The sequence below is a fragment of the Petaurus breviceps genome, unplaced genomic scaffold (assembly GCF_028583685.1).
Source record: "Petaurus breviceps papuanus isolate PSGF00001 unplaced genomic scaffold, PetGlider_PUasm1.0 577, whole genome shotgun sequence".
Classification (NCBI taxonomy): domain Eukaryota; kingdom Metazoa; phylum Chordata; class Mammalia; order Diprotodontia; family Petauridae; genus Petaurus; species Petaurus breviceps.
The window spans coordinates 833,549-861,502 of NW_027186389.1; the positions used below are offsets into that span (position 1 = coordinate 833,549).

The 27,954-nt window shown below is 47.3% G+C and overlaps 1 protein-coding gene and 1 long non-coding RNA gene across 3 annotated transcripts in view; one reads left to right on the forward strand and one right to left on the reverse strand.

Moving 5' to 3' along the window:
• Nucleotides 1-19,999: 19,999 nt before the first annotated feature.
• CPT1C (carnitine palmitoyltransferase 1C) lies at nucleotides 20,000-27,532 on the reverse strand. 2 transcript variants are annotated; one of them, XM_069103328.1, is made up of 18 exons: nucleotides 27,344-27,532; nucleotides 26,906-27,045; nucleotides 26,504-26,678; nucleotides 26,242-26,343; nucleotides 25,754-25,891; nucleotides 25,590-25,667; nucleotides 25,100-25,207; nucleotides 24,909-24,993; nucleotides 24,311-24,518; nucleotides 24,040-24,228; nucleotides 23,777-23,882; nucleotides 23,444-23,560; nucleotides 23,175-23,339; nucleotides 22,761-22,895; nucleotides 22,531-22,683; nucleotides 22,316-22,429; nucleotides 22,071-22,163; nucleotides 20,000-21,541 (listed from the first exon to the last, which is right to left on the reverse strand). In XM_069103328.1, the coding sequence occupies exons 1-18, from the start codon at nucleotides 27,482-27,484 to the stop codon at nucleotides 21,371-21,373; spliced, it is 2,418 nt and encodes an 805-aa protein (XP_068959429.1). In that variant the 5' UTR covers nucleotides 27,485-27,532; the 3' UTR covers nucleotides 20,000-21,370. The 2 variants fall into 2 exon arrangements, with proteins under 2 accessions (XP_068959429.1, XP_068959430.1); XM_069103329.1 differs by lacking the exon at nucleotides 24,040-24,228.
• LOC138173329 (uncharacterized) overlaps nucleotides 25,783-27,954 on the forward strand; it is a 3,687-nt gene continuing 1,515 nt past the window's right edge. The window contains exon 1 of the long non-coding RNA XR_011171368.1: nucleotides 25,783-25,904. This is a non-coding gene — a long non-coding RNA (uncharacterized lncRNA). The remainder of the gene's footprint in view (nucleotides 25,905-27,954) is intronic.

Genomic DNA, 27,954 nt, shown 5'->3' on the forward strand with positions numbered 1-27,954 from the left:
GGAAAGAGCAAGAGAAGTCACTTATACAGAAAGATTTAGATGGTTCAATGGACAGGCAGTACCTCCCTAGGGCACAAAAACTCATGAGAAAAATCAAAAGAGGAGAAGACCAAGTTACAAAACGCTTTGCTCATCTCCTAACTTCTCAACAAAGTTTCTTGCCCTGTCTTGAATTTGTGCTCAGTCCCCTATGTTTGTTCCCATTCAAACCCTGTTGGTTGAAGTTATTGCTAATTGGTAAGTTTTTTCAGCTGATTTCTTATCCAAGAGACAGCCAATTTCTCAGCCTGAGCCTCCAAAGCACAAGTCAATAGATAGACATGGTAGAGTCTGTGGAAGTGCCCTGGGAAGTTGTACACATATACTAGTATAGCCCGTATGATAGCCAGGATTCCTTATCCCAACTCCCAAACACATGGGCCAATCAGGTCCCTTAGGGCAAGGCTGGCTACATCTCCCCATAAGATTCTAGGGGTAGTGCTAACAGGTTGGGGATGAAGGTATCTTTTTAGTACTACATGACTCATGAGCCCCCACCAGTGTGCTGACCTTCACAATTGTTAGTTTATTATCAGTTAGTCAGATATTAGACTTAGGTAGCTTTTAGAAAAAGGGTATTTGCTAAGCTAGAGTTAATAAGAATAGCATCATCCCTCCAAAAGAGATCCCTCACTCTCCCAAAAGCACAGAGTCTAGGCTCAAGCTTAGAGATTAAAGGACTAGCTCACTGTCCCTGGAAAACCCTTTGATGGAATCTTCAAGATGTTTCCTAAGGCAGCTAGATGGTGCCATAGCTCACAGAAGACCTGAGTTCTCAGACACTTACTGTGGGACCCTGGACAGGTAGTTTAATTGCTGTTTCACTCAGTTTCCTCAACTGTAAAATGTACCTACCTCCCAAGCCCGTTATCAGGGTCAAATGAAATAATATTTGTAAACAGCTCTTAGCACAGTGCTTGGTACACAGTAAGCACTAGATAGATGCTTATTCTCCTTTTCTCCCTTAGGTATGATGTTGCTTTCTGCTGAGTTCTCTGTAGAGTTTGACACAGTGGATAGGGCATTGGACTTGGAGCTAAGAAGAAAAACCTGAGTTCAAATTCTGCCTCAGAAACTTTAGCTGTGTGACCTAGGATAAGTCATTAAACCTCTGCCTCAATTTCCTCACTGTAAAATAGGGTGTAATGGAATGGAATGGAAAGGCAACTTCCCAAGGTTCAAAATACCAGCATAGGGGCTCTCCACTTTATTCAGTGACCAACCAAGAACAGAGAAGATCAAAACATGACATCATTCCAAATACAGCATTTACTAAGTGTGATTAAATAATCTCCAAGTACTACCCCACCCCAGGACCTTCCAATCATTCAATCAATTACAAAGTCCCTGTTCTAAATACTACTCCACCCCTAGGCTGTACCTTCATTTAGTCCACCACAAAGCCCCTCTTCTCAAATGGAGATTAGTTTCCAAACATAAGTAAAGTACCTTCATTTGTTCAATCACAGAGCACAAAAAGGTCAAAAGTTCCCCACCCCTGGATCACAATTGAATCTACCCCAGAGTTACATCAAGTTTAAGCACAGCACTTAATACCCAAATGGAGGTCTTTTCTTCATCTTGACAGGAGGCAAGTTCTCAGCAATCTTAGTTCCTGGGGAGACAAGGCTTAGCAAGGCCACAAGATACATTGCCATTCCCTTCATTAATTTATCCTCTGTCTGTGGGACAGTCCCAGAACCCCTGAAAACATTAGCAAAACCCTCTCCCAGGATTTCTGTAAACATACAACAAGAAAATCCTTCTTCAGGGCTTCTGAACCAACAGAAAGGTTCCCAGACCCCTGCAACAACAGCACTGTCCTTCACCAGTGGATAGTATTCATTCTGTCTGCAGGACAGTCTCCAGACCCCTGCAACAACAGCACTGTCCTTTACCAGTGGACAGTAGTCACTCTGTCTGCAGGACAGTCTCCAGACCCCTGCAACAACAGCACTGTCTTTCACCAGTGGACAAATCTGGCAAAACAACATCAAAACAGACAGACAAAGTACCAGCAAAACAGCCGTGTCTCCTCAGTCCTTGGCAGCTCAGGGGGCAGGTCTCAAAAGTCCAGGGCAATTCAAAGTGGCTGCCAGCAATTCTCTCAGTCTCTCTCTCTGCCTCCACAAGGGTGTTGCTTCCAAAAAGTTCTTCTGCCTCTCTCTTGTCTCTCCAAATCTACGTCACCAGCTCCTCCCAGTTCGTGTCTCTCTTTTCAAGTCAACAAGTCCATCCCACAGGTGGGATTAACAAGTTCTGGGTTTTAACACAATCAATTTGAAAAACCAAGCCAATACAGGGGAATCTTTAAATGCCATTACTATCACATAGGGTTAATAATGGCCCCTGACTCACAGGCAGGGGTGTTCTGGTGCCAGCTTGTATTGGGCTTAAAGAGAGTTGGTTGTTAAATCTTCATTGTGGGAAATACCACAAATCAGGGTTTAATTTATTGTTTTGTTAACTTATCTAGACTTCAGAAAGTGATGGAGAAAATGTTAACAATGCAAATTAAATTTAAATGGGTTTTCTGTTTATTTTCTTTTGGGAATGGGGGATGAGGGAAGAGTTGTTTGTTAAAACATTTCCTGTTCCAAAAGACCCCTGATGGAAAATGCTATCCACACCCAGAGAAAGAAGGAACTGTGGAGCCTGCATGCACATCAAAGCAGACTATTTTCTCCTTTTTTGGTTTTTTCTTTCTCAAGGTTTTCCCCTTCTGTTCTAATTCTTTACAACATGACTGATGTTCGATGTGATTGTACATGATATCCTGAATCAGATTAGTTGTCCTCTTGGGGAGGGGGAAGGGAAAGGAGGGAGAAAAAAATTCACTTCTAAAAGTGAATGTTGAAAACTATCTTTACATGTAATCAGAAAAAATACTATTAAGTGGAAAAAATACAAATTAAAAACAAAAAAAGTCATTTCCTAGCACACTTCTGCTCATAGGTTGATTGTGAGAATGAAATGAGATCACATATCTCTTCTTTGCAAACTTTAAAGTGCTATCTCAATGCTAGCCACTATTATTACTATTATTGTTGTCATTGTTATTATTTACCCAGCCTGGCATCAGCTAATCCAAGGGTGCTGCTAGGATATCGATGAGGTATGATATGAGGTGGTTCAAAAGGCTATCCTGAGGTCAAGGGTCAAGAAAAGATACAAGAATGGGAATGAGTGAGACCAAGGGCTTTCTTCCTTTCCTCGCTCTCCCTAAAGGCATCCAGTCTCCTCTGCTCAAATACCTTCAGTTCTGAACTAGCTCCCTGGCTTTCCACAAGTACCACAAGGTGTTCCCAAGTTTCTCAGCCAATCTACTCTTCCTGGGAAAAGTCAGTCCAATTGATTTTTCTTCCCTTGATCTTAAAGCCTATGGTTGATTGAGATGCTTTTTTCTCACCTGAGTAAGGTATCTGCACAAGGTTGAATTTTGGGACAGCTAGGTGGCAAAGTGGATAGAACTCCAGACTTGGAGTCAGAAAGACCTGAGTTCAAATCCAACCTCAGATACTTCATAGCTATGTGACCCTGGGCAAGTCATTTAACCCTGCTTGCCTTGGTTTCTTCATCTGTAAAATGAGCTGGAAAAGAAAATAGCAAACCACTCCAGTATCTTTACAAAGAAAGACCTTCAAATGGAGTCATGAAAAGTCAGACGAAATTAAACAGCAAGGTAGCATTTTATTACTTACTTTAAAGTGGGTGAAATGATTTAATCAATTGACTTGAGCAAATCTGCCGTTACACTAGAAATGCCCTCTGTTGACTTCTCTGACGTTTTTGCTCAGGGCTCCATGTACCTAATATGTTCAGCAATGGGAAATTTTGGAACTCGGGCTGTGGGTCCCCTTGAACATGGATCTTCATACATACTAGTATCAGCATTTCTTGGAGAAGCTGCTTCCATAGTTCTTCAGCAGAGTTAGAAGTGGTCTGTCTCCTGGTGGAGTGAATGCCCATGTATACCTTGGGAAGTGGCCAGTCTGTACCAAGATATGGCTCATGTTCTTTCTATCTCATTCCAGACCTAGAGAGTCAATGCAAACAAGCCCCAAAAGTTTGCTAGAATTTAAATTCTCCAAATACACTGAGATAAGTGATAGAATTTTGCTTTGTACACATCAAGCACAAATCTTGTGATTCTTATCAAGCAGTCAATCAACCATTGAGCTTTTCTTCAGTGCCTGTTACGTGCCAGGCTCTTTGCTGGGCAGTGGGGACACAAATTGAGGCAAAGAAACAAACAACCAAAAAGATGAGTTTTCTTGACTCCAGGCCTGGTACACTATCAGTGTACCACCTAGCTGCCCTGATTTTTTTGTACCTCCGAGTAAGACTTTGCATTTAGCCCCACTGAATTTCATCTTATTAAACTCACCTGATGCTCCAGCCTGGACTTTCAGATGCTCCTTTGTTCAGTGAGTTCCCCATCCATCCACTTTTGTGTCCTCTTCAGATCTGATGAGAAGGTAATCACAGCCTTTACCCAAGTCATGGACAAAACTCCTAACAGCACTGCCCAAATCCAGGGAGGCATTCCCTGGACACCCCCAGCTACACTGACATGAAAACATTAACAATACTTGGAGACCAGCTGTCCCACCACTGGAATGCAACTGGAGAGAGCAATCATAGGCTGTAGAGAGGGGAGTACAGAGTTGGAAAACCAGTGGGAAATGGTGCAATTAATGCTGGGAGAGGAGAATGCAGAGTTGGAGACTGCTGAAGGTATGTTTAGTGGAACACCATGACAAAGGTGCCATTAGAAGATTCTAGGGACAAGTTCTCATAAAGGACAGATCTGTTCTGCCCTAAGTATGCCAATTGTAGGGTGGCCGACCTTCTAAGAGAAAGCAAAGAAAGAGGGGCCCATGCCAGCTTGGATATTAATAGGTTTTATTAGGGTTAATTAGATTAATTGAGAAAGTTTATTTACAAGAGGTCAGTCATCCTGGGAAGCAGCAGGGCAAAGTAACATCATGGGTCCCTGCACCAACCCCAGATCATGCCAGGCATTACATAGAAACAGAACAAAGGAGACAGAGTGCCAGGGAATGCCCAGGGTCATGTGCCAGCTTTGCCATGGGATAGTTGGAGTTTGTTTTATTTGTTTATTTTTAATTTTCAGCATTCACTTTTATAAGATTTTGAGTCACAAAATTTTTCTCTCCCTCCCCATCCTCCCCAAGACAGTGCACAATCTGATAGAAACTCTACATGTATGATCATAGTCAAACATATTTCCACATTAGTCATGTTGTTAAAGAATTAACAGAACAAAAGGAGAAAACCATGAGAAAGAAAGAACACACAAAGGAGAAAGTAGTCTGGTTCGATCTGCATTCAGACGCCATAGTTTTCTCAGGGTGTGGATGGAATTTTCCATCATGAGTCTTTTGGAGTTGTCTTCAGTCCTTGCATTGCTGAGAAGAGCTAAGTCTATCAAAGCTGGTCATCGCACAATGTTACTGTTACTGTGTACAATATTCTCCTGATTCTGCTCACTTCACTCAGCATCAGTTCATACAAGTTTTTCCAGATTTTTCTGAAATCTGCTTGTTCATCATTTCTTATGAAACAATAATATTCCATTACATTCATATACCGCAACTTGTTCAGCCATTCCCCAATTGATGGGCATCCCCTCAATTTCTAATTCTTTACCACCACAAAAAGGGCTACTATAAATATTTTTGTACATGTGGGTCCCTTCCTCTTTTTTATGATCTCTTTGGGATACATACCTAGTAGTGGTATTGAGGGAGCAAAGGGTACGCACAGTTTTATAGTTCTTTGAGAACAGTTCCAAATGCCTTTTCAGAATGGCTGGATCAGTTCACAGCTCCACCAACAATGCATTAGTGTTCCAATTTTCCCACATTTTCAGTTGTAGCTTCTTTTGCTATTTATATTTACTCAAGGTATTTTACATTCTCTTTGGAATCATAGGTCAAGTTCCCAGTCTTTGGCTACCTCATGCTGTACCAAATGGGAACCATTGTCTTACTTGATAACACAACCACATTTCTTGCAGAGCTATCATTGCTTTTGTTTTGTTCTTTTTTTCAAATAATGAGCATCTTCTTTTATCAATCTCATTCTCCTCTACTCCCCCACATCAACAACTTAATACAACAACAAAAAAAAGCCAAGTCCATCAATGTATACCTACATAGTGTGGCGAAAGACATTCTCACATTAACCATGTCAAAAACATTATGTCTCTGCATCTCAAGTCTGTTAACTTTCTGGCAGTAGGTAAATGGTGTAGTTCATATGGGCTGATCAGAGTTCTGAAGTCTTTCAGAGTTGTCTGTCTTTCTAATGTTGCGATCTTTGCATAATTATTCTAGTTCTGCTCAATTTGTTGTGTCATCAGTTCATAAAGATCTTGCCAATTTCCTCTTCAATTGTTCCTGTTATGGTACAATTATATTCCATTACATTCATATTACTACAATTCAGCTAGCCATTCCCTCAGTAAGAAGACATCCTCTTAGTTTCCAATTTGTGGGTACCATGAAAAGAGAGACTATAAATATCTTTGTACAAATAGCCCATTTTCCTCTTTTTTAAATTTTATTTGAGGTATAGACCTAGTAGTGGTATACCTCGGTCCAAGACAGCACGCACAGTTTGGTAACTCTCTGGCCACAGCTCTAAATTGTTTTCCACAATGGACCCATGGTGTTGTACCCATTCCCATCTCTGCCAGTGATGCATGGGTGTAACCATTTGCCCAAACCCTCCCAGCATTTCCCACTTTCTTCTTTTGTTACTTTTGCTAGTCTGATGTGTGTAAGAACCTGAAAGTTGCTTTAATTTTAATTTCTCTAATAATTACTTTAACCTTTAAAAAATATATGATTGATCACCGCTTAGATTCCTTCCTTTAAAATTTGACTGTTCATATCCTTTGACCATTTATCTTTTGGGGAATGACTTTTATCTCACAGATCTGAATCAGTTCCTTACACATCTTGGAAATAAGACCTTCATCTGACACACTTGGTTCCTGTGGCCGAAAAGTCAGATGTGAACAATTTGTTCCAATGGATGGTGTAGGTAATAGAAGAGGAGCTGTGGAGAGCTTAGAACTCGGTTAGGCATCCTGACCCTTCTTCAGTTGTCTTGGCTTTTGTTTTGCAGTCATACTTCAATGATTGAAAGAGGGAGTGAGGCTGATTACTTTGTGCAACCCTGCCTCACTTAAATCCAATTTATGGCAAGTCAAGAACATGGTCCATACCATTGTACCACTTTTACCTACCCCCAGAGTCCTGTGCTGATGGGCAGGTAACAAAGCAACACACACTAGGAGCTGTAGTCACAACCCTGAGCACAGGCCACCCAGACCCTAGGGTCGTCTTCTCACTGGTCAGGTAACCCCTCCCCCCCAAGAGTCTGAACAACCCTTTTTAAGGACTGCTCTGCTCACCTCCTGGTATGAGGAACGGGATAGAAAAGGTATCCTAAAAATTGTTTGCTTCTCCTAACCCTGGCCTGCTTACCACAGCAGGTAGGGATACTAACTTGTGCTTGAAACAAAAAAAATGTAGGGGCGGCTAGGTGGCTCAGTGAATAGAGCACCGGCCCTGGAGTCAGGAGGACCTGAGTTCAAATCCAGCCTCAGACACTTAACACTTAATAGCCGTGTGACCTTGGGCAAGTCACTTAAGCCTAATCGCCCTGCCTCCCCCTCTCCAGAAAGCAAATAAAGTAAAATAAATTCTAAAACAAACAAACAAAAATGTACAAAAAGTTTTGTAAAATGATTCCTTTCACCATCAATACATGCAATGTGTGCACACTTATGGACAACATAAAATACAGTAGACCAGAAAGGCAAACAGCTCTTGCTGAAAGAGAATCAGCAGGTATTGCTTCCAGAGAGCATCCCCGAGTGAAGCAAGGCTGGCAAATGAAGGGCAACTTCCCAGAGTCAGAGCTGGATCCACCTTCTTCTGGAGTGGCTACAGTGAAGGGGAGTACCAGAAAGGTGGCCTGTAAGCTCATGACGACGTGATTGCCACTTGCAGGAAGGCACCACACCACCATCATTAGCACCTATGTTCCCACCATGAAAAACCCCGAGGAGGTCAAAGAAAAAGTTTATAAAGATCCAGAGACCTTCATCACTGATATGCCAAAAGAGGACAATATAATTCTGGGTGACTTTAATGCCAAAGTAGGCACAGATTATCAGACATGGCAGAGAGTCCTTGGGAGGAATGGAGTTGGTCACTTCCTGTTGAAGATTTGTGCATCTCATGACCTTCTCATCGCCAACACTGAGCAGAACATAGGTCTAAGGTTCATCTATCTAAGCAAGGCTTTTGATACTGTCCATTGTGAATGTTTGTGGAAGATTATGGCAAAATTTGGTTGCCTCGAGAACTTCATCAGTATTGTACATCAATTTCATAACAGCAGGCTTGGTGGGGTTCTGGATAACGGTTGATGTTCTAGCACTTTTCCAGTCATCAATGGAGAAAAGCAGGATTGTGTGCCTGTTTCTATGCTTCTTGGCATGATGTTTTCTGTTGGACACATTCAACGAGGATGAAATCAGCATCAGTCTCAGGCACTGCACTGGCAGTAAATTATTTAACTTGAAAAGGCTTCAAGCCAAGACGAAAGTAAAGGGGGAGTTGGTACGTGACATCTTGTTTGAGGATGACTGTGCACTCAATGCAGCCTATGAGGCTGAAATGAAACAGAGTACGGCTCAATTTTCGGTCGCTTGTGCTAATTTTGACCTAACAATTAACATCAAGAAAACAGATTCTCCACAAGCCATCATTACACCATCCATACATAGAGCCATTAATTACAGCAAATTGAGAAATTTTGAATGTTGTGAATAACTTCACCTACCTTGGCAGTAAACTTCTCAGGGATGTACACCTTGATAATGAAGTTGATGCATACATTGCCAAAGCTAGCTCAGTGTGTGGGAACATACAAAGGAAAGTGTAGGAGAGAAGAGATATTAGGCTGCCTGAAGGTCTTCAGAGCCATCATGCCAACCTCATTTTAGTTTGCCTGTGAAACCTGGACAGTATACCAGTGCCATGACAGGAAACTGAACCACTTCCATTTAAATTGTCTCAGGGAGATTGGGCAGGATAAGATACCAGACACTGAGGTCCTTTCTCAAGCTAAATCATCAAATATTCAAACTCTATGGCAGAGAGTGCAACTCTGATGAGCTGTCCACATTGTTTGAAAACCAAGCATACACGTGCCAAAATGACTAGTTTACAGAGAACTCACACAAGGCAAGCGCTCACATGGCGGTCAGAAGAAGCGATACAAGGACAATCTCAAGGTGTCTCTGATGGACTTTGGAATCAATTATGAGACGCGGGAGCCACCGGCACAGGACTGCCCAGCATGACGTGCCTGCATTAAAGGTGCTGTGTGCAGTGAATAGAGCACCAGCTCTGGACTCATGAGGACCTGAGTTCAAATCCACCCTCAGACACTTAGCACAAAATATAGCCACGTGACCTTGGGCAAGTCACTTAACCCCAATTGCCCTCCAAAAAAAAAAGGCAAAAAGAAGGTGCCGTGCTCTCTGAGTGAAGCAGAATTGCAGCAGCTTAAAAGAAATGCAAGTTGTGGAAATTTAGAGAATCCACCTCAAATGTTCACATGGACTATTATTGGTGCCTGACCTGTGGTAGGGGATCTGATCAGCCCCAGTCAGACGCACAGCACCTGGACCCAGATACAATGATGTCATTTGGCCCTCTCCAAGCACCATTTCCCCAGTTTCTTCATGTTAGCAACACTCAGTCTACCCAGAGGTTTTTCAAGTTCCCTATGTGCACAACTAAAGATGAGAGATTGGACACTAATTCCACATGGAGTTTGCAGCCTCTGTTCTCTACTCTTTTTATAAATGGGGACACTCATTCTTCTCCAATCTTGTGGCTCTCCTCTAGTTTTCTATGACCTCTTGAATATCCACTGACTAGATAGTTCACCATTGCCATTTCTTTCAGAATTCTAGGACAGGGTTGGTCAGGACCAGGGGACTTGAATTCATCAAGGGAAGCTAAGTACCATCTTGGGATCCCTTTAGCTGTCCCCGCTCGCCAGTTTCAGAGTGATGATCACTCTTCTTGGTGAGCGGAAGAATGAGAAACAAATAGTTCTGTCCAGCCTTTCTGGAGAGCAATCTGGAACTATGCCCAAAGGGCTATAAATACTTTCATACCCTTTGATCCAGCAATGCCACTCCTAGGGTTATATCCCAAAGAGATCATAGAAATGGGAGAAAGACCCAATGTACAAAAATGTTTATAGCAGCTCTTTTTGTTGTGGCAAAGAATTGGAAATTAAGGGGGTGTCCATCAATTGGGGAATGGCTGAACAAGTTGTGGTATATGCATGTTATGGAATATTATTGCGCTATAAGAAACGGGGAGCAGGCGGTCTTCATATTTACCTGGAGAGGCTTAAAAGAACTGATGCTGAGTGAGATGAGTAGAACCAGGAGGAAATTGTACACAATTACAGACACAACGTATGTGTGATGACCAACTTTGATAGACTGGACTCTTCTCAACAATGCAGGGATATAAGTCAATCCCAAAAGACGCATGATGGAGAGAAATGTGTGCATCCAGAGAAAGAACTAGACAGAACTAAATTTATATCCAGGTGGAAGCAAAATACCTGATCTTTTTCGTTCTCTTATTTGATTTTATGTCCTCTTTACCATTTTTCATTCCAGCTGGTACAATCCATCCTTATAACCTGACCATTGTATAATGTGAAAGTATTTACAGATCCTATACTTGATTATAAGACGCCATGGGGGGGGAAGGGGAAGGAGGGGGACAAAATGTGAAATTCAAGGAATTGTGGAATTGAATCCTGTAAACTAAAAGGAAACAAACAAATTAATAAATTAAAAATTGAATTTAAAAAAAAAGAAACAAATAGTTATGTACTCTCTCTGGACAGTTACCAGCATCCCATCTTCCCTCCAATGGGCTGCGTGTGCTCCAGTCAAAACCCCAGAGCCACTGGGAGCTCAGGCTTATAGAGAGTTTTTAGACAAAGGATTTACTTGCTGGCGATGCTAATTCCAAGGTAGAGTGGTGGGGCCAAGGAACAAGGACCAATAGCAAAGGGAGTGCTCTAAAGATTACCTGGGGAAAATATAACTACTCCACAAGGTACAGAGTCTGGCACCTCTCAGAACCAGGAATTCTGAAGCAATCCCAAAGAGATCATAGAAGTGGGAGGAAGAACTATATGTACAAAAATATTTAAAGAAGCTCTTTTTGTGGTGGCAAAGAATTGGAAATTAAGGGAATGCTCATCAATTGGGGAATGGCTGAACAAGTTATGGTATATACATGTTATAGAATACTATTGTGCTATAAGAAACGAGGAGCAGATGGACTTCATATTTACCTGGAGAGGCTTATACGAACTGATGCTGAGTGAGAAGAGTAGAACCAGGAGATATTTGTACACAATTACAGACACAACGTATGTTTGACGACCATCCTTGATAGACTGGACTCTTCTCAGCAATGCAGGGTTATAAGTGACCCCCAAAAGACTCATGATAGAGAAGATGTCTATATCCAGAGAAAGAACTGAGCTTAAATCCAGATTGAAGCAAACTATCTGATCTTTTTCTTTTTCTTGTTTGGTTTTGTTTCCTCTTTCCCATTGTTCATTCCATCTGATACAATCCCTCTTTATAACCTGACTAATGTCTAATGGGAAAGTATTTGCAGATCCTATACTTGATTGTATGCCATCATGGGGGGCAGGGAGGGGAGGGAGAGAGAGAAAATTTGAATCTTGTAAACTAAAAGTAAACAAATAAATTAATAAAGACCAAACAATTTAAATATATATAACATTTAAAAAGAAAAAAGGAATTCTGAAGCAGAACCAGATTTCATGGAGAATTTGGGTGGCAGGTCCTAATGAGAACTGGGTGAGGTTAAGCCTTAAGTGTGCCAGCATTGAGTAACAGAGACTGGGACTGGGAGAATAGGGCCATAGACTCCTCTGGCTATTCAGATATTTACTTAGTAAGCACAGTGGGTACAAAACCATCCTCTCCTCTCCCCCTCCCCCCCCCCACACACACAAAGTCTGTGAAACACTTTTCTATACCAGTTCTGACCTTGCTCCTTTAGAGAAGACTCACAGGGAAATAGCAGAGCTATACATCAGTTAAATACCTTTGATTGACTGATTAATTGCTTGAATAGAGACATTCTCCCTGGTAAAGCTGTCAAGGGTAGAGTAGTTTGATGTTAGTTACTTTAACTGGTGTGTGTGTGTGTGTGATTGCTTCACTCAACACACACACATATACACACACACCTCCCTTTCATTTTCATTTGCTATACCTTTCTTTTTAAAATCTATATTAATTAGTGAACGCTGTTTATCCACATTAGTCTCTGGCTTCACAACTTGCTTCATCATTTCCCAGTCCATAAGCATCTGCTACATTTCCAGTTCTTTACTGCCAAAAAAACCATGCTGCTATAGATATTTTATCATACACCATACCTTGCTTTTGACTCTTGACCTTGTTGGGTTATTCATCTAGAAAGGGGATCTCTGAGTCAAAGCATATGAATATTTTAACCATTTTCTTTGCTTAACTCCAAATGGATATCCAGAATGGTTGGACAAGTTCACAAATCCACCCAAAATGCAATATGCCCATTGGTTCAAAAATCTTCATCTTGGACTGATCTTGTGTCTTTGCCAATCTATTGGGCGTGAGGCAAAACCTCAAAGTTGTCTTGATTTTCATTTATCTAGTTATTAGTGATTTAGATTTATGGTATTTCATTTGGATGTGCACCTAGATAATTTTTTTTTAAGATGAACATTCATTGGATATTCATCCAAAAATATCAAGCTCATCAAACCAAAGAAAGGAAAACTCAGCTCATTTCATTTGAATGAACTAAACTTTACTTTAAAAATGAGACACAAAACACCATGCTTTCATTGTGATGATAAAAGAGTATATCCAAGATCAAATCAGTTTTCATAAATGAATATAACATTTGAGCTTTACTAGGTGCAAAGTACTGTACTTGAATGTCTATCTTTAACCACTTAATGAGCTTGTCCAAAGTAAACCAAAACAGATTAAGATTTCTTTATCTTACAGTCTTAGAGAAGATTTCTTTCAGTGGCATAGAATTAAATTTCTTAATCCTATTATATAATTAGCTGACAAAAGTGATTCTTATTCACATCCAGAAACACAGAGAGTAAATGTTATTCTCTATCTATCTATTACTTTAAAAAAGAAACAAACTCTGGCTTATTTCTTCCTAAGAATTCTAGTTGAAATTTTACCTAAGATATATTTTTCTTTGAGGCTTGGCTTGGAGATGTTTTGAGACCATTCTCTTCTTCCAAGTGTGGTTTTAGACATCCCTGTCGTCATTAGAGTTTTTTATGTTGGGATTTTTTGTTTGTTTGCTTACTTATTCTTCCTGCCTTATTTCCTAATTTAGGACTTTATGTTAGAGTCAGACTCTGTGCACTTCTAAAGGTAGTGTCCATGCCTCATGGTCCAATTTTGTACTTTCTTGGGCCTGATGGTGCTTTCTCTGAGTTCTGAGTCCCATATTCTTTTTTTTTTTCATTTTCCAAATGCTTTATTAATTTCTGATTTACATTATTCATTTCCGCCAGATTTTGAGTTACAAATTTTCTCCCCATTTTTCCCCTACCCACCACCTCAAAATAGCAATCCCACAGGATATCCCCTCCTCCAATCTGTCTCTCACATATCTTCTCCCATACCCCCTTTGACTTTTCCAGTAGGGCATGGTGGATCTCTATGCCCCAGTGCCTGTATATCTTATTTCCCAATTACATGTAAAATAGTATTAATAATAGTATATATATATAATTTTAAACACTTGATTTTAAAACTTTGAATTCCAGATTCACTCCCTTCCTCCCTTGTCACCCACCCTTACTGGGAAGATAAGCAGTTAAGTATAGGTTGTACATACATAGCTAATGCAAAACATTAACATAGTAGATATATTGTAAAAGACTCACTATATTTCTCTCCCTCCTATCCCACCTCCCACTTGTTCTATTCTCTACTTTGATCCCATCCCTTTTCAAAAGTGGGTGCTTCCAACTTCCCTCCCCCCCAGCCTGCCCTCCCTTCCATCATCCTCCCTCTTATCCCCTTCCCCCCTAGTCTCCTATAGGGTGAGATACCCTATTTAGTGTGTATTTCATTCCCTCCCTGAGCCAAATTCAATGAGAATAAGGTTGACCCATCCCGTTTTGCCTTCCTATTCTTCCCCTCCATTGTAACCATTTTCCCTTGCCTCTTCTATATGAGATAGTTTACCCCATTCTGTCTCTCCCCATCTCCTCTCATTATATTCCTCTCTTACCTCTTCATTTCACCTTTTAAGTATCCTCCTATTAAATTGGTCCTGTGCCCTCTACTTATGTATACCTGTAAACATATATACACACATTCACATATGTATTTATATGCCAGTATACCCTCTGATGTAGACATATATATTTCTATTCCCTTCAACTATTTTCATATTGAGAAAAGTTTCATCAGTTACAATTATCATTTTTCCATGTAGGAATGTTAATAGTTCATCATTGATAAGTTCCTAGTGATTTCTTTTCCCTGTTCACCTTCTCATGCTTCTCTTGCTTCTTGTATCTGAATGTCAAATTTTCTATTCAACTCTGGTTTTTTTCATCAAGAATGCTTGAAAGTCCTCTATTCCACCGAATGACCATATTTTCCCCTGAAATATGATACTCAGTTTTGCTGGGTAGGTGATTCTTGGTTTTAATCCCAGCTCCTTTGCCCTCCAGAGTATCATATTCCAAGCCCTTCAATCCCTCAGTGTAGAAGCTGCCAGATCCTGAGTTATCCTGACTGTGTTTCCACAATATTCAAATTGTTTCTTCCTGGCTGCTTGTAATATTCTCTCCTTGATCTGGGAATTTTGAAACCTGGCTATAATATTCCTAGGAGTTTTCTTTTGGGGATCTTTTTCAGGGGGTGATCGGTGAATTCTTTCAAGCTCTATTTTGCCCTCTGGTTCTAAAACATCAGGGCAGTTTTCCTTGAGAATTTTTTGGAGGATGATTTCTAGGTTCTTTCTTTGATCATGGCTTTCAGGTAGTCCAATAATTTTTAAATTATCTCTCCTGATATCTCTCCAAGTCAGTGGTTTTTCCAATGAGATATTTCACATTGCCTTCTATTCTTTCATTTGTTTGGATCTGTTTAACAGCATCTTGATTTCTCATAAAGTCATTAGTTTCTATTTGCTCCAATCTAATTCTGAAGGAATGATTCTCCTCAGTGAGCTTTTGAGATTCTTTTTCCATCTGGCAAATTTGGCTTTTCAAGACATTTTTCTCCTCATTGCCTTTTTGAGCCTCTTTTGCCTTTTGAGTTAGTCTGTTTTTTAAGGTGTTATTTTCCTCAGTCAGGCTTTTGAAACTCATTTCATAATCTTTTTGCATTGTTCTCATTTCTCTTCCCAATTTTTCCTCCACTTCTCTTATCTGCTTCTTAAGGTCCTCTATGGCCTGTAACCAGCTCATATTTTCCTTTGAAGCTTTTGGTGCAGGAGTTCTGATTTCACTGTCTTCCTCCTGTTCCATGCTTTGATCATTTTTGTCCCCAAAATAGGAGTCTAATGTTGGATACTTCTGTTTGTTTTGCTTCCTTTGCCTGGTCATGTTCCCACTTGATTACTTGACTTTTGGGCTTTTTGCCACAATAAGACTCTACCGCCAGACAGGGGAGCTTCCATCCCAAATGCTGGGGTTTTCTCAGCTGCCAGAGGTATGAGATGGGTACCCTCTCTGAGGTCTCCACATGCTCTGGCAAGCTGGACATACACCCCAGGACCTCCACCCTAGAATACAATCCAGATCCAAGGAGGTTAAAACAAGAGCGATTACCCTTCACATTGGTCGCTTGGTCCCCCTACACTCTGCAGGCCAGGAGCTGAAGCTGCCACATGGTGTGGGATGCGCCACAGCCCTCAGTGGCTTCTCATCCCAGGGGCAAAAGCCATGCATTTCCACTTACTGGGTCCCAAAGTCCAGACTGCACTGACCTCTCACTTTGTCCTTAGCATCTATGTGTTGATAATTCTGGAAAGGGCCAGAGCTGCTGCTGATCTGGAGTCTCTCCAGTCATCAGCTGGTCAGGCCTGCCCTGGGGCTAAAACCTCAGCGTGGAGCTGGGCTCAGCCAGAGCACTGCTCTGGCCAGTTCCTGCCGGCCTGTTGGGCTGTCCTCAGCAGGAGGTTAGCTTCTCTGTGTCATTTTGTGGGTTCTGTAGCTCCAAAGTTTGTTCAGAGTCCCCTTTTACATGGATTGGGGAAGGTGGAAGCTGGAGCCGTGTGGAAATCCTGTTTCTACTCTGCCATCTTGACTCCGCCCCTGAGTCCCATATTCTTTAAGGGTCAAAGTGGCAACTCGGGCTAAAGATCTCTGTTTTCAGTGTCCAAAACTGTGTGGTCCAAGACAAAATCTGATCCCTACCCTCCTGGTCTGAGCTTTAGGAGTCCCTGAACCAGGTTTGGGTGTGAGTAACACCACTGTGGGCTTGCCCCTAGTTGGCACATCAATAGACTGCTGCTGACTCCAGCTAGAAGGCTCTACAGGTTCACAGCAACAGAACTGTAGACTCACCTTTGGTGTGAGCTCCCTGCTGTGGTTATTCAGTTGAAGGCCTCAGACCATGTGGGTGGCTAAATTTGAAAAACTGCTACAAGATCAGAGTCGAACTAGGTTTTACTGCTTCCTTCTATTCTTCTTTCTTGGTTAGTCTTTCCCTTTGGATATTTTCACAGAAGAACAAAAAGTTTTGCAAATAAGACAGCCTACTCTCTGCTCTCTCTAAAATTACCAGTGATGTCCCAACCACCAAATCCAGTGGCCTTTTCTCTGTCCTCATTCTCCTTGGCCTCTCTGCAGCTTTTGACACTGTTGATCACTCCCTCTATCTTGTTCTTTCAGATGCACTCCCCCACACCCCCTGCCCCTCCCCCCCAGGCCCCCACCCCAAGTCTCCTCCTCCTTTTTCTCTTGAAGCTCCTTCTCTGGTTCCTTGGCTGGATCCTCCTTCAGATGGTGCCCTCTCACCATCAGGATCCCTCTGGTCCTGGGCCCTCTTCTCTTCTCCCTCCAAACTGTTTCATTCAGTGACCTCAACAGTTCCCATGGATTTAATTATCATCCCTATACTGATGATTCTCAAATCTCTTTTCTTCCTCACTCTCTTTGCTGACCTCCAATCTAACACCTCTGCCTTTAGACATCTCAACCTGGATGTCCAACAGTCATCTTAAACTCATAGCAGAACTTATTATCTTTCCTATTAAACCGTTCCCTCCTCTTTCTATTACTGTGGAGGGCAACACCATCCTCCCAGTCCCTCGGGCTCCCAGCCTAGAAGTCATCCAGGACACCTCACTATCTCTTACCACCCCCCCATTCAATGTGGTGCCAAGGTCTGTCAATCTCATCTTTGCAACCTCTTATATGTACCCCCTTTTCTCCTCTGACTGCCTCCATCTGGTGCAGGTCCTCCTCAGCTCTGGCTGTTCCCCATGCCTGGAATGCTCTGACCATTGACCTCCCTGGCTTCCTTCCAGTACCACCTTCTACAGGGAGGAACCCCCTTAATCCAGTGCTTTACCTCTGATAATTATTTCCTATTTATTTACTCTATTCCTAGTCATTGCTCTGTGTGTGTATGTGCACATGTGTCTTCCCCTTTAACCTATAAGCTCCTTGAGCACAGGGACTGTCTTTTGCCTTTTTTTTGTATTACCCAGGGCTTAGCACGGTACTTGGCACATAGCAGATAAAACTACTTTATGAATTATGGACCTCTTGATTTTGGTTAGAAATAAACTCTGATTAGCTTATGCAACAAGGAAACCACCCTCTGCCTCGGGAGCTTTAAGTAGGTTAAGAAATTTTAGCTTCAAGCCTATCAGGCATCTGTGCAGTCCAGGGATGAAAACTTCTCCTATAGAAGGGAGCTCTGGGTCTGGGAGGTGATTCTTTCTAAGGGAAGAAGAGAATTTCTCTGTCCTGCTCTTCCTCATCTGTCTATCTGCCATATTGACCATGTCCTTAGAGAGACTGGGTCAGTATCTGCAAGTGTATTCAGCTGGGATTACAGAGAATGGCTCAGTGGGAGACAAGACATCCTGCTGGGAAGAGGATGTTATTCCAAGGAGGTGGAAAGCCAATCATTAATGAGCTAGGCATGACCCCTTGCACCCTAGTAGAATGCCTGGACTGCAGAAAGCCATAAGCTACCAGGAGTTGTTACTGTGATACCACACTATGTGTGTGCCTCATTACTATTGTCTTCTAAGCATGAGTTCACTCTTCCCATGTCCCTATGTGTACTTGTGGGAGACCATAACCCAGGATTTGGGGAGCAATATTTGCACCAACTGTTCTTGTAACATCTATTTAGTAAATGACTTCCCTAAAAGCTAACCGAGTCAAGAGCTGTAAACTGGGATCACACAGATGGGGGCTCATGAGTGACCGTACTAGAAATCCATCCCCTCAGGGTTACCTCTAGAACCCTCACAGCCCTATCAATCACCCCATGGGAACCTAGCCCACCAACATGAGAAATTAGGGAAGTCATCCCAAAGGCAGTGCTACAACAAATCGGAAATATTCTGGGCCTCCTCACTTCACTCCTTTGCAGAGGTGGTAGGTTCAAGGCTGTGGATACGTCACATATTTGGGGACTTTCTCACTGTATTGAATGACCCACTTTTGCTGATTTCTTCCTCTTCTTATTTTTTCTTGGGGACCTAGGAGGATGAAGATGCTGATAGAAATTTGGATGATATAAAAACAGAAGAGATCAATACGAGTTTATTTTGAAAAGAAAATATTCAGGGCCACTTCTCTTTGCAGGCAACAATTACAAAAGCTTTCATCTTCTATCATTGAGGTAAATAGGGGGAGTTCAGGACACACGGGATAGAATGCTGGAATACCTGAGTTCAAGGGTGTGTACAGCATGATACTCCAGCTCAAGAAACTTCACTGGCTCCCTAATAAATACAAGCTTTTTTATATGCCTTTCTTTCACCTTTTTCTTTTTTGGAGGCCATCAGGATTAAATAATTTGCCCACAATCACACAGCTAATGAGTTTCTGAGCCTGGATTTGAATTCAAGTTCTCCCAACTCCAGGGTTGGTGCTTATGATGCTTAAAAAGATTTAAGAGACAGAGTTTCTGGGTAATTTAATCATTTTATTAATAAGGCCAGCAGGTTAATAAAAGGATGGCCATTTGGCTATCTCTAAGACCAAAAGACCCCCAATGGCGGGGAGTGGGCTGGGGGGTGTTCATGGTTTACATACCCTTTGAAGAGGAGGTGTTCATGAGGGGTGGAAATCCTGGACTGGCTGATGCAAAGATAAGTGAGGGCTATGTTAAGATGAAAGTGTTGGGGTACGTGACTTCAGTTACTCAAATCTCAGTCAGAGACATCAATTTCCATATCACCTGTCTTGATAACAGGGAAGATCCACCTTTCCCCAGGCCTGCCTGGGCAAGGGAATGAGCAGCAATGTGCTCAATTAGCCCAGACTTAGGATTTCTTTTACTGCCAGATTAGATCTTGGCCTGGGTAAACCTCCAAGGGAGATTTCCCCACTAGCTGGTTTCTGGATGAGGAAGGAGAAAAGGCAAAAACCTTGGTCTTTATACAATAATTACTTATTCAACATAAAAGGGAAATCTTCATTTCTCACGTGCCCTATCCATTCTATCACCTTCCTGCCCCCTTCCCTTTGAAACCTCTCACTGCATCCACTCTTCATTCACTCCATCTGGCCGAACCAGCCTGTGTTATTACCATCATCAGCATCATCAAACAGTTGCTAGAATTTATTCATACAGATCTTTAAGGTTAGCAAAGCACATTACAAATATCTCATTTGATATTCCCAACAACCCTGGGAAATAGGTGCTATTATCATTCCCATTTCACAGGTAATGAAACTGAGCCAAAGGTGAAATGACTTGTCCAGGGTCACACAGCTAGTGTGGGCCAGGATTGGAGCTGAGGTTTTCTTGATTCCAGGTCTATGACTTCACATAAGCACCCTCCATCTCAAAACCCTCAGCTCCATCCAAGGTTCAAATGCCTCCCCCTACAACAGGCCTTTCTAACTGGGAACACTCTCACCCCACCCCTTACATCTTTCTCTTTCCTCATGCATGCCCACTTGTTTCCACTCAGTAAAATGTCCACTCCTTGGCAGCAGGGACCGTTTCACTGTTGTGTCCATTTCCTCAGACTCAAATACACTGGCTGGCCCACAGGAGGTGCTCACTAACGGCTTTCTTGGGTGAGGTCAGTTAAGGACCCAACTGAGGCTGGGTTGGAGGTGTTGGGGCTGAGGTTGGCCTGTAGGTAGGCCAGATGAACTCGATTTGACACTGGGCTGACTCTGGGGCTCAGCTTCAGATGACATGGGAGCTGATGATGAGCTAGGATGAAGGGACGTACTGAGAATGGTCTGGCAGGACTCTGGTCTGGGCTCTGGGGTGACTAGAGCTCACAAAGGCCTGTGATTGGGCTGAGATCGAGTCACATTCAAGGCAAGCATTGGGGCTGAGTTTAGCCGATGAATCAGCTGGAGCCGAGGCTGAGGCAAGACTATGGAATGGGGTAATGCTGGGACATTGGGGGTAACCTTAACCTATGGAATGAGGTAAGGCTGGGGCTAGGTTTAGCCTGTGGAATGGGCTAGGACTGGGGGTGACCTTAACCTGTGGTATGGGGTCAGGACTGGATTGACAGACTATGGAACAAGGTTGGAGCTGACCTTAGCCCACGCATGAAATAAGGTGGGGTTGAACCTTACCTATGGAATGGGGTCAGGCTGGGGTTGACCCCAGTCTATGGAATGGAGTAGGGCTGGGGGCTCCCTCACCTACAGAACAGTGTCAGGTGGGTCTGACCCCAGCCTGTGGATGGGCTATGGCTGGTGGTGGGATGGGGGCTGAGTTCTCATCAGGGATGAGGATATAGGAAGGGGACAGGCTGAGATTAGCTCAGGGGCAAGATGAAGCTGGAGTGGGACCAGGTGACAACAACAATGGCAGGTGAGGCTGGGCTCTGCTTACGATCGTGGCCCCCACTATTCCAGACTCCATGACACCAGCTTTGCTCCTCAGTCTCCTTTGGGGCCTGCCAGGGGCCAGTCTGTCCAGCCCCCAAAAGTGGGAGCCACTCCCTCAGTGCCCCAGACCGCTGGGGACTGAGGGTGCCTGCTGGGGCTCGGAATTCCTGTCCTCCCGGGCCGCCTCACCTGGCTGGGCCCTTGTGCTGGGCCCAATGCCTAGGCCAAACAGTGCGGCCACATCCAGCATCGCGTCCTGAATGCGCTGCCCAAACCGTCGGGAATCCTGCAGAGACAAGAGATGGGTGAGGACCTAGATGCTGGGCTTCCCAAAGGGACAAGTCTGAGGGCCCAGAAACCCACATCCCCAAGGGGATGTCGAGGTAGGGAGTATGAGGGGCCCCGGGCACCAGAGATCTGAAGGGGAATCCAGCATGGGACCCTGAAAGGGCAAGGATGAGGGCCTGGATGCCAGAGCACTTCAGGGTGGGGGTGGAAAGCCTGGGCTCAGGATTCCTGGCATGAGATGTCACAGTGGTAGTGAATTCAAATTCTAAAGCTGTCACTCATTACTTGTGTGACTTCAGGTAAGCCTACTTAACCACTCTGGGCCTCAGTTTGCTCATCTGCAAAATAACTGGGCTGCATGATCCCCAAGGTCCCTGCAAGGTCCAAAGCTGGGCTCCTCTGACCCCCAAAGGATGCTCGATGAGGGAACTGGGGTTGGGGGATGGGGAAAGCCAGGGTCCTGGAGATCTGGATACGTCCTAACCCCTGCAAGGTCTGGGAAGGACAAGGGCTCTAATGATTCTAACCGTGTCAGGGCTGGAGACCTTGCAGGAGATGTGGAAGGTGATCATGCTCTCTCCCATGAAGATGTAAGACACGCCATAGCCATCATCATCTGCCTGGGGCCAGTGGAGGAGAAAAGTCCCCAGTGCCACGGTCCACACCCCCCAGGTCTGGCCACTCCCCCCAGGGCCCCACTGCAGGCCCAGCACTGCCCCCCTCTGCCCACCCTGGGCATCCAAGGACTGTGCCCCTCCAAGGCTCCACTCACAGGCCCAAAGCCGCCCCCGCAGCAAATATAGTCCGGATGACGGGCTGGATCAAATAGTCGTGGCTGCTGTGTTGGGCTTTGGCTGGTGGAGAGTTTCCATCGCTCTGCCCGAACCTGAAAAGGGGGGTCGGGAGGAGGGTGTGGGCCAGGGGCCCCAAGGCTTTCCCCCATTCCCTGAAGGTGCCTCCTTTTTCCCCAGAGTAGGGGGTGCTGACCTGGGTCAAGAACGGGGAGGGAAGACAGAGAAGCTGAGAGACGAGGTAGAGGCAGAAGAGGTGCCGATCGATGCCCTCGCCAGTCAGGGCTGCCCGGCACAGCGCCCAGTGCCGCTCTGCTGCCACTCGGAAGAGGGCCAGGCGCTGGGCATCCTGGGGAGGTCAACCAGAGGTCATCACCGCCGGGCTCTGGGGACAGTGCTGGGGGGCAGGCACAGGAGGGCACCTACCGTCAGCCTCGGGTCCTCCATGGCTCTGACGAAGGCACAGGCTTCTGTCGTGCACGGCCGCACAGTCTCCGTGCGGCCCTCATGAAACGATCTCGTCACACATGCTTCATAGGTCAGGCAGAAGCTGCCTTGGTCCTGATGGGCCGGGAACAAGGGCAAGTGTTTGCTCAGGCACAGATGCCTGGCCATTCTAGACCCTCCTGGTCTACACTGCCTGCTTCCCCAGCCAGATGGTCCTGGTCTACACTGCCTGCCTCCCTGTATCTCCTCAGAATCTGTGTTGATTCCAGCCTATGTGTCCCTCCCTGTGGCCCCCACAACACACCAGCCTCCATTTCCTTCTCTGTTCCCATAGCAGATTTGCAGGTACAAAGACAGTCTCCCCCTGCCCCCCATTCTCACAGGGGTACTGACCCGAAATCTGGCCAGCTGTAGGGCCAGCTGCACAAAGCTGCTTCCTGGAGTACGGCAGCGTCGGGTGAATCCTCTCCCAAAGTGGGTGAATGGAAGGATGTGGCACTCAGTGTCTCTAGCCAAGACCTGGGCCTCCCGCAGAGCAAGGGGGATGGAGGCAGCTGCCTGCCCAGGGTAGAGATCGCTATGAGGGGGGGGCCGAGGTCAGGTCGGAGACGGGGACCCACAAGGAGAAGAGAACGGAGGCAGGGGAACAGCCAGGCTCTCACCTCTTCAGGTACCGCCCACAGGAGCCGCTCAGGGGGTCCCACTGTGGGGTCGGGGGCCCCTCTACAATGCCCATCAGCTGCATAGCCGAGTTCAAAACATTCAGCAGCCAGTATAGCCTGGGGAGGAAGAAGAGAGCCACTCATCAGGCCCCCACCTTAGGCCATCATGCCCTAGGACCCCTGACCCCTCACCCCTGGGCTGCCCTCAGGGATTGGCCCCTGCAGAGGCTGGCCTCTGAGAGACTTCTCTAGGCACGTCTCTGATGGCGGAGACGTCCATCTCCAGGGAGCCTCTCAGGGATCTCGGGGGTGTCTCGGGCACAGCGGCCATGCCTCCCACATGTGCGAAGGGACGGGGACGTCGGCCCAGGAGTGCTCCACGTTCAGCCCCATGCGTCCGTTGGCAAAGACCACGAGATTCAGAGACTTGTCCAGCCACCTGTGGGGGAGCAGCAGGAGTGGCCTGGCAGAGAGGTCTCTGCTGAGGCTGGGGAGGCGGAGGGGAAAGGGGAGGGGGAGGAGCCCTGGGGCATCTGGGGAACCAAGCCTGGAGGATGGGGGGTGAGGGTGCAGGGAAGGGACCAGGCCGGGCTCACCTGCTGTGGCCACTTCCCACCAGCAAGGACTGCGCTAGCTTGTCTAACAGCACCTCGGGGGACGCATTCGAGGGTCCCGGGGTCTCCTCCAGGCATAAGAAGAAGGCAGCACCTTCCACCACCTCCAGGGCAGCCTGTGTGCTCCTGCCCCCCGCCTGCAGGGAGGCCCGAGCCTGAGCCCACAGGGCCCTGTCAGGGCCAGGGCTAGGGTCAGGGCGGGGCCAGACCCCCTGAGCCCTGTGGCCCTCAGCCCTTCAGGAAGCTCACTGACCTGGGGGCAGCTGTCAGTGCAGCCAGGTGCTCCTCTGAGGGCCGGGCAGGGGCTGGGTCATCCAGGATGTGCTGAAGTTGCTGCTCCAGGACCCGGGGGCTCAGCAGGCGGCCCCCTGGACCCCCACGAGTTCCCAGGCGGAAGAAGCGGCCCCGGTGCAGGACAGCCACGTGGTGGCTGCAGCTGTTTCTGACATGACACAGCTGGTCTGGGGAAGAGGCCATTGGTACCCAGGCTCAGGCCTCAATGTTGGGGTCTCAGACCACCAAGCATCCCAAACGATTAAGAAAACCAGCGACCGCACTCGGCCTTTTCCCGGCCACAAAGAGTTTTACTGGCATTCTCTTGGATCATATGTCAGGGTCCCTGAAGGTTCTTAGCCCTGATGTTACAGATAAGGCTGAGGCCCCTAGAAAGCAGCCTGCATCTGGCCCTACCTGTGGCCCTGCAGCCCCAGGCACCCGGCACCCAGCAGCCATTACACAAATGCCTGGATCTGAACCCAAGTCATCCTGACTCCAAATCCAGCGCTCTAGCCACTTCTCTGGGGGGTTCTGAGGTCACCAGGACCTCCCAGGTGGACGACAGGATTTCTCACCTCCGGAGACCCCTGGGATCCGAGTGGTGTTGAACATGTGCCGGTACTGGGCAGAACACAGCGGGCGCATCCCCAGCAGCGTTGCCTGGACCACGAGAGGCAGGAAATGGCATGAACCGGGGTTGGGAGAGGCTGCTGACCCAGCTCCCGAGGCACCCCAGTCCGGGTCAGGTCCCCTTCTGGGCTCTTACAGGTTCAATCTCCCCACGGCCAAGTTGCTCCCGGAATCTCATCATGGCGAACACAGCGTTCCCGGCCCTAGCGGCCTGCAGGGGAGTGGGGGCCACAGACAGGAAGTCCTGTGGGGAGGACGGGGCAGGCTGTAGCAGGCACCATGTGAAGGCTGTCCCCAGTGCCTGGGATGGCCTCTCTTCTCCACATCCTAGCCCTTCCCTTTGTGTAGGCCGTTCCCAGGCCCCCTCACCCCACTCACTGCCAGGGCCTCCTTCCAAGCTGACCACTGCCCACACTGCCTAGAACTGTAGACACATTGTTTCAACCTTATCCTCCCCCTTGGATGGAAGCATCTTGAGGGCAAGGCCCCTTTTTGCTTTCTGACCCACAGTAACCTCTTAAAAGATGCTCCAAACTGGTGTAGGAAACAGAGCTGGAGCCTGGTCACAGGTCACACAGCCAGCAGCCAGGGACAGGATGGTTGGCAGAGCAAGGGAGGGGGCTCACCAAGATATAGAAATTGCTGTTGCCCAGAAGGGAGCTTCGGGACCGCAGGTAGACATACTCTCCCCACCAGTCACTCACCTGGGGAAGGGAGAGCGGGATCAGACAGTGGCCAAGCCCATCGTGTCATGCTGGGACATGCTGGGGTGTGGAGACAGGGTACTCACGTAGTTGGCTGCCCACCAGGCCTTGAGGCCCAGAAGAGCTTGAAGCCGGGGAGCCTCTGTGTGTAGGAACGTCTGGGCCTGGCTGCTCAGGGCCTGGAAATCCTCATCTGACAGCAGCGGTCTCACAGACTCCAAATACTGGGGACATATGGTATGTATCCAGCCATGGCCATCTACCTCTGAGGCTCTAAGACCCTAGTCCTTTGGGTCCCTGATTTTCTTGGTTCCCAAGCCTTTGACTCTCTGGGCTCCTGAGGCTCCTATACTCTTGGGTCCCTGTAACTGACTCCCTAGGTCCCCAAACTCCTGACTCTCAGGGTCCCCAAGTCCCCACACCCCCAGGTCCCTGTAACTCTGACTCCCTTGGTCCCCAAACCCCTGTATCTCAGAATCCCCATAACTCTGACACCTTGGGTTCCCACGGCCCTAATTCTCACAGTCCCTGATTTTTGGGTATGAGGGATGGAGCCCAGCTCTTCTATGCCCACCTTGGCTACAGTGCCTGCTGTAGAGGGCAGGGGTAGGCTGGGCAGGGAGCGTTGGTATGTGTAGAGTGTTGGGCGACGGCCGGAGAAGATCCTGACCAGGGCCTGGAGGAGGCAGAAGCACTGGGCCCTGGGTCCTTTCCCCTTTCCTTTGGGTCTCCCACCCCACAGACAAAGCAGAGACACTGAGAGACAGAGAACAATGGAGACAGAGACCAGCTGGGGTCGAAAGGGCTGGAAAGCCGGGCCCCAAAGCTCCTCATACCAGCCAGGAGCGTGTGGGCAAGGACAGGGTCCCACGAGGCTCGCTCAGCCAGCCCTGGTAGCGTAGGAGGAGCCGCAGTACCACATGCAGGGTCAGCAGCAGGGCCATCCAGAGACCCCCGGCGAAGATGGTAGCCGCCAGAACCCCTTGGCAGCCCGGGAGCCAGCGCGCACCCCTGAGGAGAGGGGACCAGGCTGGAGCTCAGCCCCGGGGCCAATGCACTCATATGTCCGGGATTCTGAGCTTAGGAATCTGCCCACCACCCTGCGCCCACCCCTGCTTGAGCCCTGCCCTGAACTGCCAAGGGGCAGACTGGTGCTTAGAGATCTACCAGGCAGAGAAACTAGGGGTGGGCAGCAGTGAAGCCTGGGCCTGGCTGGCCCTGCACCTGGGGAGCCTCACCAGGCCGGGAGGCTGGCCTTGATCCAGTCCACCAGCCCCAAAGAGGGGTCGAGCTGCATGAACCGTGAGCCCTGGATGGCCGCCAAGAGGAAGAGGCCACTGGCCGGGCCGGCCGGGCAAGCTCCGGACAACACGTCATCCTGCCGGGACAGTACACAAGGCACGGCAGTTTCCCATATACGGCCAGCCGGCTTGGAGGTCTCAGATCAGGGTTTGGGGGGACTTGGGGATGGCAAAGGCGGGTTTGGTGAACCCAGAATGGGACCTTGGGGCAGGGGCCTGGCCACAGCGGGGCGATTCGGGGTCTCCTAAGGGAGCCTGGCGGCCAGCCCCTGGGAGAAGAGCTCACACGGGCACGAGGTTGCTGGGGCATGCTCTGGAGCTGGGCTGAGCAGAAGGGGGGCGGGCAAGAGAGCGGACAGGCCCCCCCCACCTTACCCTGCACTGAGCCAGGCTCCGCCTCCAGGAGCGCAGCCCGGCACTGCCGACCTCCTTCAAGGCTGGATTCCACCACCTCTGCCCCGGAGTCCCCAGGCCCAGGTCTAGGCGGAAGGTCGCTGCCTGGCGGGCCTCGGCCATGGCGCCCTGGGACCCAGGGAGGGGGACCACGCGTCGGCCCTCACCCCCCCCCCCCCCCCCCCTCCCCCGACCCACGAGCACCCCAGCCCCCCAGCAACTTTGACTACAACTCCCATGAGGCCATGAGGACCCATGGGGGTTGCCGGCAGCCGGGCCACCGCAGGGCCTGCCGGGAGATGTAGTTCAGAGCCTGCGGGAAGGTGGCTGGCTCAGCATCCCGGCGCCCTGGCCCCACCCCCACCCCCAGCTTCCGAAATGGGACAGGGGCGGCCCCGGCCCCGGCCCCCACCCCACGCTGCGTTCAGCAGCTTCAGGAAACCAAGGGGGTTGAGCTCGGAGGGGGCTAGAGAAAGGGTCCCGAAGGTCAGGCTTGTCCACCGCGCATGCTCCAGCGCCTGAGCTGCTGAGAGCCCCGGGAGGAAGAGAGACGGGGATCCGAGTGATGGAGACCCCGGTTTGCCCCCCCCCCC